Source organism: Bos mutus, chromosome 5 (assembly GCF_027580195.1).
Source record: "Bos mutus isolate GX-2022 chromosome 5, NWIPB_WYAK_1.1, whole genome shotgun sequence".
NCBI lineage: Eukaryota > Metazoa > Chordata > Mammalia > Artiodactyla > Bovidae > Bos > Bos mutus.
Genome location: NC_091621.1, coordinates 109,385,489 through 109,395,810, shown reverse-complemented (window position 1 = coordinate 109,395,810; position 10,322 = coordinate 109,385,489). Strand labels below are relative to the sequence as shown.

Genomic DNA, 10,322 nt, shown 5'->3' with positions numbered 1-10,322 from the left:
CCTGGTGTGCTGCAGTCCATGGGGTCGCAGAGTCAGACAGGACTGAGCAACTGAACTGTGTGCCAGGCCCTTGGTTACAGCAGTGAACAAAGTAGACAAAATCCACACACTAGCAGAGGAAGACAATGAACAAATAATAATAATTACTGGATGCATAGTATGATGGTGGGCTGGCGTTCCTGCACCCCCAGTTCTGTCCCACACTTTGCAACCCCATGGGGTGTAGACCGCCAGGCTCCTCCGTCCATGGAATTTTCCAGGAAAGAGTACTGGAGCAAGTTGCCTTTCCTCCTCTAGAGGATCTTCCTGGCCCAGGGATTGAACCGTCATCTCCTGAAATGGCAGGCAGATACTTTACCACTGAGCTACCTGGGAAGCCTGCTGGTAGGGTGGGGGTAGGTAGGACCTCTCCAAAAGAATTTATTGCTCTTCTTCCGCCTTTGCTTCTGAGCCAAGTATCGCTGACCCCTCCAGGCTGGGAGTGGAGGACACACAGGACGTGAGCAGCGAGCGTAAAAGCAAGGTGGAAGGCTAGGAGGTGGCGGGGGGTGGGGGGCTGTGCTTCAGAAGGCTCTCGAGAGAAGGGTTATTCATTCGCGGTTCATTCATTCGAAAAGTCTTCCTGCGGCACCTCCTGTGTCCCAAGCACCCCATAAGGAGGACAAAGGCGGTCCCTCCTCGCTCATTATATTGGGGACAAGGCAGATCGCCAGGAAACCAGCAAACAAGTAACGAAGGTGGTTTCATTCCAGAGCTGCGTAGGCTCGGAGGGGCAGTGATGGACGCAGGGCTGCCCGGTCCGGGGGGGCGGCGACAAGTCCTGCGTTTGCTGCACACACACAGCCCCTCCTCGTCCCCCCGCCCCCTCTACTTAGCAAAGAGGTCACCACGCCGGCGACGAGCGCGCCCTCCGCCGGGACCGCAGAACCCGCGCCCCCGCGATCTAGGGCGCGCGAGGCCCACCCCCGCGCCCGCCCAGCTCCCTCCGCGCACAGCGCCCCCTCGCGGGAACCCTCGGCCAAGCAGGTGGCGCGAGCAGGGGAGGGGGCGGGGGCGCCGCGCACGCGCACGGGCCGGCGGCGCGCGCCGAACGGGGGGCACCGCGCGGGTGCAGCCACGATGGAAGGGGGTGCGTACGGAGCTGGCAAAGCCGGGGGCGCCTTCGACCCCTACACCCTGGTCCGGCAGCCTCACACCATCCTGCGCGTCGTGTCCTGGGTAAGGACGGCCGGGTGACCCGGCTGGACTCGGGGTGGGGGGCGCGGGCAAGGGCCGAGCTCCCGGACGGACGCCAACTCCCCCCGGGGCCCCGGGGGACCCGGGCGCGGCCGCTGGTGGGGAGCCGTCCGGCCGGGATCCTGGCGCTCGTCCCTCCTTCCTTTCCGAGCCCCCGGACGGGGGTGCCCAGCGCTCGCGGAGGCTTTCCTGCGCCCCCACCCCTGGCCTCCCGGTGACCCTACTACTTGCTCTCCCCCACGTCGCGGTGACCTCCAGGCCGCGACCAGGCACCTCACGGCTCGGGCTGCGTGCGGCCGCTTGGGCGGACTGGCGACCGTGGGACCAAACACTGGTTTCAGGTGGCTTTTTTTTTTTTTTGGGGGGTGTGTGTCTGTGAATCACCAGGTGGCCTTGTTTTTGAGAGTGGGGGGTGGTGAATCAGGGCGTGGATCGTCTCGCGGGGTGCAGCGCGCTTGCCACGGACGTTCAAGGAGGAGAGGGCAGGAAACCGGGTTTTTGTGGCTTAACCTGGACAGTGTGGAGCAACGCGGCGGGAGCCGGATTCCGGGCTTCCACCGGGAACTGCCTTTCCGCAGCGTGACCTTGGGGTGGAAGCCACCCGAGACATGTTCACGGGAAACGAGTAGTTAAATTCCGAGGTGGGCAGCGTCACCTCCTCTGGCTTGCCTCTGTTTCCCTATTTGTGGCGAGATGGGAGGAGCCTCCTTGAGACCTCCTTGGGCTGGGGTATTTCCTGAATACACCTGGATGCCCCAGCAGCGAGGGGTGGGAGCCGGAGAAAGGACCCCTGCCCACAGAGAAGGGCAGAGAGGCCCGATCTGGACCTCCAGCCTGGTGAGGGCAGAATACCCCAGTGCAGAGAACTGAGTGGGGGGTCCCCTGTTCAAAGCTGGGGTCAGGGAGAGGATGGGACAGGACCAGCACAGGGTGAAGGGTTCACATGGCCTGGGAGGCACCCCCACGGAAAGGAGGCCTGCCCCTCTCTGGAGAGGGGTATCTGGGGCTCCCTTGGGTTGCCCAGGCCTACTCACTAGAGGGTCTCGCCTCTGCAGGCCTGGGGCCCCTGCCTGTGGGCCTAGGTTAAAAGTGCCTGGATTGGGGACACTGGGCAGGGGCCCTACCAGCCACCCCAGGGGGTACACCTAAAGCCAGCTGTGGCCAAGGCATACTCAAGCTCCCTCACTTCCTGGATTTTCAGGGCCATATTAGCGTGTGATGGGTGGGACTGCTTGGGTGTTTATCTCTGGCCTCCCAGAGGAAAAAGGAGCTATTTACCTTTGCTTTGTCTGAAAACGTTCAAACCTGCCTCTGGTGCCACAGGAAGCGTCATGGCCACATTTACACTCCAGGCTTCTCAAGTGCCCCCTAGATGGGGAGCTCTCCAGGGGCAGGGAAGCCCGGTGATGGCACATGGCCAGGCACCCCAGGGGTACATCTTGGAGGGTTTGTGGTGCCGAGTTCATTCATCCGTGTCATCTCCAGCTCTGCAGAGACCCTGGCAAATCCAGTGCAGCTCTGGGGGACACCTGCCTGACCAGGTGGGCCGGCTCTGTGCTCTGCTTCCCTCACCTGGCCTCTGGGCCGCTGGCCTGGGAGGGTGAAGTCACCGGCTTTGTGAGGGGGTGTGGGCGTTTTGTCTGCCTGGGTCACTTCTGCTGGTGATGGCTTCATTTAGCGAAGCTTTATTGAGTCGGCTAGGCCCGGAGGGAAGGTGGCATGACTCAGACACAGCCCTTTAGTGCCAAGGAGCCTCCGGTCCTGCTGGGGAGTGAGCCAGGCACCCCCAGGCAGAGAGGCTGGGAGCGCTCGGGGAGAAATCAGAGAAGCTTCTTGGAGAAGGTGATGTCAAATTGGGCCTGGAAGGATGAGGAGGGTTGACAGGCGAGCACATCCAAGCACAGGGAGGACCTTCCAAGCAGAAGAGAGAAAAAGTCACTAAGCACCTACTGTGTGCAGGACTGTACTCACGATTGCTCACCTATTTCCCCCGGAAACGCACTTGAGGCATCCGAGGTTCAGAGAGGCCCAGGGTTACTGAGCATCGCAGTGGCAAATGGAGAGGATTTGAACCCAAATCTTCCTGTCTCCAAAGCACAGTGCTTCCCCTGGATCAGGAAGCATTTGGAATCCTGGGATCTCAGACTGGGGAAAGATAAGGGTCATCCTTATCCTTTGGAGTATTGGATGGGGGGATGCTGGGTCCATCCCCCCATCCAATACTCCAAAGGCCCCCACAGCCTCCCAGCCCTGCTCACTACCTTTGCGTGAGCAGAGGCGTCTGATACAGGCTGACTGACACTTTAAAAAATGTACATAGGTTTTTTCCTGATCATTAGAAGTAATACCTGCCAAGCCACTTGTGATGATTGTACCGTGACATATATGTACTTAGCACCACTGATCTGCACACTTAAAAATGGTTAAGGTGGTACATTTCATGTTACGTGTGTGTGTGCTCAGTCGTGTCTGAGTTCGTGACCGCATGGACTGCAGCCCAGCATGGCTTCTCTGTCCGTAGGGTTTTCCAGGCAAGGTTATTGGACTTGCCATTTTCTATTCCAATACTGTATGTATCTTACCACAAAAAAAGGAAGAAAAGCCCATGTGATCCCACCTCATAAGAAGGGCCTCTGTCTCCTTCCAGTCTTTCTCAAAGACATGTGGTGTCATGTCGTGGACACATGTGTCGACCTGTCCTTTGCCCTCGTGTTCCTTCTGCTCCCCACAGAGTCTGGCAGGTCTTAAGCTTCACCTTTGAGCTAATGGAGTCTGAGCATCCATCACCGATTTGCCCTGGTTTGCCAGAACTTGCCTGCCTTCTACACAGGAAGTCCCATATCCTGGGAGCAGCCCTGTCCCAGACAGACAAGATGGCCGGTCACTCTGTCCAGGATTCCTGTGTTCCCCAGACCCTTCTCGCAGCCCTGGAGGGGCCCTAGCATTGAGAGCACATGGGCTCTTGATTTTGTAAAAATCTGTAAAAGAAAGATCTTTGTTATTTCTGTTATTTATTTGAAAGTGGGCCCCCAAAGCACGTAAGCTTCAGGGAGTCGCCAAACCTGGACCTACCCTAGAACCCGAGCCCCCAGGCCCACAGGACCCCCTGATCTCATGACTGAGGCTTTCTCAGCTTCTCTCCACCCCTGTTCACCTTACACTCCCCTAGCTCGCCCCCTCCCCCAACATGTGAGGGTGATTACTCACCACAGGGATTGAGAAATTGACCCTGAGGGTTAAGGTAGGGAGGGAGCTGATGAGTCCTCTGGCAGATTCCAACTTGGATCCTTCCTGACCTGGGCAAGGTGAAGTTCAGGTAGAGCAGGTAGAGCTCAGAGCTGCCTCCTCTGTGCTGGCTGGGGGAACAGGAGGTCTGGCACCAGCCGTGGCCACCCCCTGTGCCTCTGTCTCCCCGTCAGAGATGCCCAATCCGGCTCTGATCCTGCAGCCTGTCAGTGACCCCTTTCTTTGTCCAGAGCCAGGTGAGACCAAAGGAGTTTTAGCAGGGAGCTAGCTGATTTCATATGAAGGCCCTCCTTCTATTTGAAATGTACATCTTTACTTTTAGAGCATTGAAATGACCCATGGGGAAAAAAATATTGGCGCCGATGAATGAGAGGTTTTCTTTTTCTTTCCAGATTAATGCTCTGTTTTGGCACAAATTAAACAATAAACTGTTTGAGGTATTGGTATTTTCAGAGTTGATCTCTTAAGGGCTTTGGCTTATAACACCCAGGATGCTGTAAGTAGAGTGGGACATCTTTCCTGCTGTGACAGAAGTAAGGGGCAGGCTGGAGATGACTTGTCCGCTGGCTGGAGACAGAGACTGGGCCTGGGACTGTCAGAGCCGCAGTTTCAACCCAGCCCGCTTGGGTCCACATTCAGTGTACCACCCGTGGCTTCCCTGAATTGCGGTGGCGTCAAGGAGTGGCTTGAGGGAGCACTTTTACACCCTCATTTTTATCAGATTCCTTCAGTCATGCAAGCAAACACTGAGTCTGAAAGCTGAGTTGGCAGGATATCCCTGGAGGTCCAGTGGTTAAGACTCGGTGCTTCCACTACAGGGAGTGCAGATTCGATTCCTGGTTGGGGAACAGAGATCCTACATGCCATGGACATGGCCAAAAAAAAGCTGAGTTTGCTTTGCAAAGGCAGCGCCTTCCAAATGAGACCCCCTTGTCTCTCTTCCCAACCATTTGCCCTCCCTGTCCTGCCTAGAAATTCTGGAGCCTGCAGTGTGGCAGTGGGTAAAATGGGTCCGGGGTGGTGACAGAGCCTGTGGCCAGCTCTGGCGCTCATTCGTTCCACAAACACCAAATCCCTGCTGGGTGCCTGCCTGTATGTCCCACCAGCAGTCCTCTCGTCCAGTGAGAACAAAATTGAATCGGCAGGAGCCATCCAGAAGGCTTGGAATGTGTCAAGGAGATCCAATGCAGAGTGGCTACCTCTGCCTCGGGGCATGATTCCTGAGCTGAGCCTGATAAAGAAGGCGGGGGAAGTTTATATTCCAGGTGGGAGGAACAGCAGGTCTGAGTGGGCTTCAGAAACAATGCTGAGCTCCTGGGGACGCTGGGTGTGTGCGTGAGAGTGAGAAGTTGGTCCACGGGCATGGGGGCAGGCAGGTGGGCAGCCCAGGGCAAGCCTTGGATGCCAGTTTCATGAGCTGAGCCTCAGCTGAGAGCCACGGAGAGCCTCAGAGAGGGAGTTCAGGCCGAGAAAGAGAAAAGAGGCGTGTTTTGGAAGCTTCCCTGCAGTGGGAGGTGTGACTTAGGGAGGGTTCTGGGGGAAGGCGGCCCAGCAGGAAATGTGTGGAATGGTCCAACCTGTCCTCTTCCAGCACCAGGCAAGGCCCTGCCACTTACCCAGGGAGCTGGGTCCGGGCTCCTTTGGCATTTATCGCTGAAGGTCTTGAAATCTTCCTCGCCTGTGGCTGACCTGTGACTGGCTGGTCCCATCACTCTCAGGCCTAGGAGGGGGTCAGGAGAGGGCTGGTAGGTTTCTGCGTGTGTCTTGGGCATCTTGCGTCCTGGGACCATGCAGGAGCTTGAGGAGTCTTGGGTTTGGCTTCAACCACAGAGCCGCCAGAAGGGGACCTGGGAAAGTCCCAGCCTCATCAGTAGCATGGGATTGGGGTACTCGGGCTCCAGGGGGTACCTGACTCGGTTTGTGAAAATGGACGTATAACGGGCCTGCCACCCAATCTGCTCCTCTGGGCACGTGACATCCCTGTCCAGTGGGTTTCATCCCTCCCCCCCCACTTTAAGTGAGATTGCAGCCTGCACCAGACTTTCAGGACGTGGCCCCTGCTTCCTGCTTTGGGGAGTCCCCAGCCACATGGGGAGTCCCACACGGCCACTTGTGCAGAGCTGTTAGGCGGGCCTGAGCCTGGGGAGAAAGAACGAAGCCTGGGGGAGGGAGAGCGGAGAGAAGGAAAAGCCAGGAGGAGGGGGTGGGGAAGGGAGAGGGCAGATGGTAGAACTGGCACGGGAGCCGCGTTGGCACCTCCACCGGAAGAACCAGCTGTCTGGTAGGAGGGGAGGCCAGGCCGGCGTCAGGAGTGTCTGGGGCCCAAGGCCTGAGGCCACGTTCTGCGCCCACTCCGACTGTGACGGGCGGTGTGACTTGAGTAACAGGCCAAGATGGGGCCTCAGTTTCCCCATCTGTCGGATGGGAACAGGAGACTCAGGTTGGGCTGGTGAGTTCCCAGCCCTTCCACCCTCAAAGAACCCACCTCTTGCTCCTAGTACATTGCAGGCGGGAACTTTGAGACCAGTAAGTGTTTGAAGAAGTGATGTCAACCTCCCCCTGCCACCCACAATGCTTTGTGGGGGTCTGCAGAGCGGGCCTGGCCCTAGGGCCAGAACCGTGTGAGCTGGACGGTGTCAGCTGGAGCTGGCAGGGTGGCCCAAGCCCTCCCCATGTTTCTGGGGAAGCCCTCCCACCCAGGAGGAAATCGTGCTCACGCCCCCTCTGCTGGGGAAGATGCATGGGGGAGGGGCACCGCGGGGAAGGGGTGGCCTTTTGGCTAGGACAGTCCCAGGCTGTCAGGCCCAGGCTGTTTAGAAATCAAGCATCCAGGAGCCCCAACCTTCCCGGGCTCCTCAAACAGCTCAGGGTCCAGGGGTCAAGAGGACATGGTCTGATCTCCGGCCCTTTTCTGAATACCCCCTGACCCCTTCCTTAAAATTGCAGGGTAACCTGGTCCCGCCCTGGCCCTGCTTCCCCCAGCACGGGCCGCCTTCTCAGTGGGGGCTTCTCTTTGCTTCATGCCCTCCCTCCACCCAGCCTGGAGATGGGGCAGAGTCCTCCTGGCTCCTGAGGCTGCTTGCAGACCTTTCTCCCCCAGCTTGGAATCTCAGGCCAGCTCCAGACCAGTCACTGCCCTCACTGTGGCCCAGCCCGCCCCTCCCGGGTCACTTCCCCTGTCCCTCGAAAATGCAGAGACTCCGTGTCATGCCTGCCCGCCCGCCCCAGCACCGTCCTGCCTGCCTTCCTGGTCTCTGCAGCTCCCCGCTTCTGTGACCCTTCTCTCTGCCTGGCCTCTTCCTCTCCGCCTCAGCCGCTCTCACCGGGCATACCCTGGTTCAGGCTGTCGTTCCTGGCGAGAACTCAGGTGTCCACCCCTCCCTGCCCCTCCCCACCCCTCCCGTCTTTCCAGCTCTCTCCCTTATGTCCTTGACCCGGGACCCTCCCATGGTGCCCCGGCCCTTGCCGCATCCTCCCTGTGCCCCTCTCCAGCTTGGGCTCCAGGGTGGTCTCACCCACCTGCTCTGGGCTCTAGCCTTCCTGCGTCGCTGCTGCGCTCACCTGGCAAAGTCCTGCTGCCATCCACCCTCGGCCTCCGCACACCCGCCCTCCCCCAGGCTCTCTCCTGTTCCGGCGGCCAAGGCCAGCCTTGCAGGGTTCACCAGATCCACACTGTCACCTGCTCAAGGACTCGAGTTCAAGGACTCGAGTTCCCTCTCTTCCTCCTTCCCTCCTTCCCTCCACTCTCGCCTCCATCCTCCACTCTGGCTCTCTCCCGTCAGCTTACAAACGTGTGTTCTTTCCACCCCCTCGCCCAGTTCTCTGGTTCGAAGGTTTGGCTGTGGTCACTGTCCCCGGTGTTCCTCTCTGGTTTTCTCTCACATGTGTGCCCCGTTCAGGCCCTTGCCCTCACCCCTCCACCTTGTCAAGATCATCTCTGCCCTTCACGTGGCCAGATCCCACGGCCAGTCGTCATTAATGGCTCTCTCGGCTGCATCTGGCCCATGAGGGGTTTGTACTTCCTCCTGGTGGTTCCAGCAGCCGCAGGACTCTGGCCTCCTCTTTAATGTGCCCTGTCTGTGCGAGGCTCACAGTCTAGCAGAGGGAAATGCAGCGGAGAAACCACTTAAGATCTGGAGGTGAGCGCAAGACCTAGAGTGAGGGGACGAGGGGACACTCACTCAGGCCCGGGACGGGCTGGAGCGATGGGGCCAGCCAGGCGGAGGGGGGATGTTCTAGGCAGAAGGAATGGCAGGGGTGGAGGTCGAGGCCGAGAGGTACCACATGGTGATGTGAGTTCTAGGGGGCAGGGACCGTGTCTATCAGGCCACAGTCACGTCCCCAGTGCTAGACGGCGCCTGGCATCCCTTCGGGGCTCACATGTGGGTGAATGAAGCTGGGAACTTCCCTGCCCCACTCTCCTCCTACCCACGTTCTCCATTCAAGTCTCCAGTCTTCAGGGCGAGTGGGTCTCAGTTTCCCCATGTCTAAGGGGGGTCCCTGCCCTGCTGAGGTTATGCAGCCACAGGAGGGGGAAGACGGGATGCCGTCGGATCAGCAGACTGAGTCTCAGTACCTCAGGGACAGGGCCCCTGCCCAGCAAGCCCACTCCCACCCCCACCGCAGAGAGCACACACAGGAACAGCTTGCAGGAAGATTACGGCCTAATCCGCCGCAGGTTGCTTCCAAGGCTTCAGAGGGGGCAGCCAGGCCAGAGAGGAGAGAAGGGGGCCTGCTCGCCCCACCTCAGCCCCGCGGCTCTGCACAAGGCTCTTGAGGAAGTCAAGTGCCCGCCCGGTGCCCGTCACGCGCCGCTGTGCTGGCTTAGGCCCTTCTCCTCACATGACTCCAGGGGAGGCAGGGCCCATTTCCAGGAAGGGAGCCCTCGCAGCCTGACTCGTCCCTCAGATGCTTGGCTGTCCCTTTCTTCATCCATCCTTCCCCTGGAGGCCCAGGAGGCAGAGATTTCACAGGGATGCTGGCAGGAAGGTGGCTCAGCTGTCACCGAGGGAAAGGACTTGGCAGCCTGTTTTTAGGGAGTGAGCTCCCTGTGGTCAGAAGTGTGTAAGCCAAGGTGCCAAGGAGAGAATACTCGTTCAACTCTCGTGCTACCTGCAGCTCTGCCCGTTGTTCAGGCTTGCTGTTCACTCCCGACCCTCCCTCTAGGTTTGAGTCAGAGACACACACCCAACAACGGAATCGATACATAAGAAAAAGAAAATACATAGTGATGTTATCAAGAAAATAAATGGGGGTGTTGGCAAATACTGGGAGTCAGGTCTGGAGGGCTTCTCTGAGGAAGTGGCTTGTATTGAGATTTGGATATTGAGAAGGAACCAGCAGGAGCCAGCTTGGAAGACCCGGGGGACTCTAGGCATCCCAAAGGAAGCAGCCATGCAAAGGACCTGAGGCAGGAATGAGCTTAGGAGGGAGCAAGAGGAGAATGGCAGGAAAGGAGGCTGAGCGGAAGGCAGGAACCCTGGGGGTTGTGGTGGGGACGGGGCTCTCACCATGGAGATGTGGGATGCGGCAAAGGGTGATGTAATCTGACTTATGTCTAAAGAGATCTTTGCAGCTGCGGTGAAGTAGATGGGGCAGGGGGCAGGAGTGGTACACAGGGCCTGGGAAGCTGTTGTCATCGCCTGGCGACAGGGGACGGTGGCCTGGACAAGCGTGTGGGGCGTAGAGGAAAACAGAGTTGTTTGGGGAAGGCTGAAGAACTAGGCCCACGAGCCAGGTTGGATGGGGTTTGAGGACACGCCCACTCTGGGGTCTGAGCAGCTGAGTGGGGGTCAGTGTGCAGATGGATGGAGGTCTCTGGAGACTGGGAGAGACCAGAG

At 58.7% G+C, this 10,322-nt stretch overlaps 1 protein-coding gene across 3 annotated transcripts in view; it reads left to right on the top strand.

Moving 5' to 3' along the window:
- The first annotated feature begins 912 nt into the window (after positions 1–912).
- Positions 913–10,322, top strand: part of SYNGR1 (synaptogyrin 1) — a 30,648-nt gene continuing 21,238 nt past the window's right edge. The window contains exon 1 of one of the 3 annotated variants that reach the window (XM_070371547.1): positions 913–1,218. In XM_070371547.1, coding sequence (XP_070227648.1) covers positions 1,120–1,218 — 99 coding nt within the window. In that variant the 5' untranslated portion in view covers positions 913–1,119. Of the gene's footprint in view, positions 1,219–6,690; positions 7,009–10,322 lie in introns of those variants that run through there. The other 2 variants (XM_070371548.1, XM_070371546.1) reach the window with 2 other exon arrangements.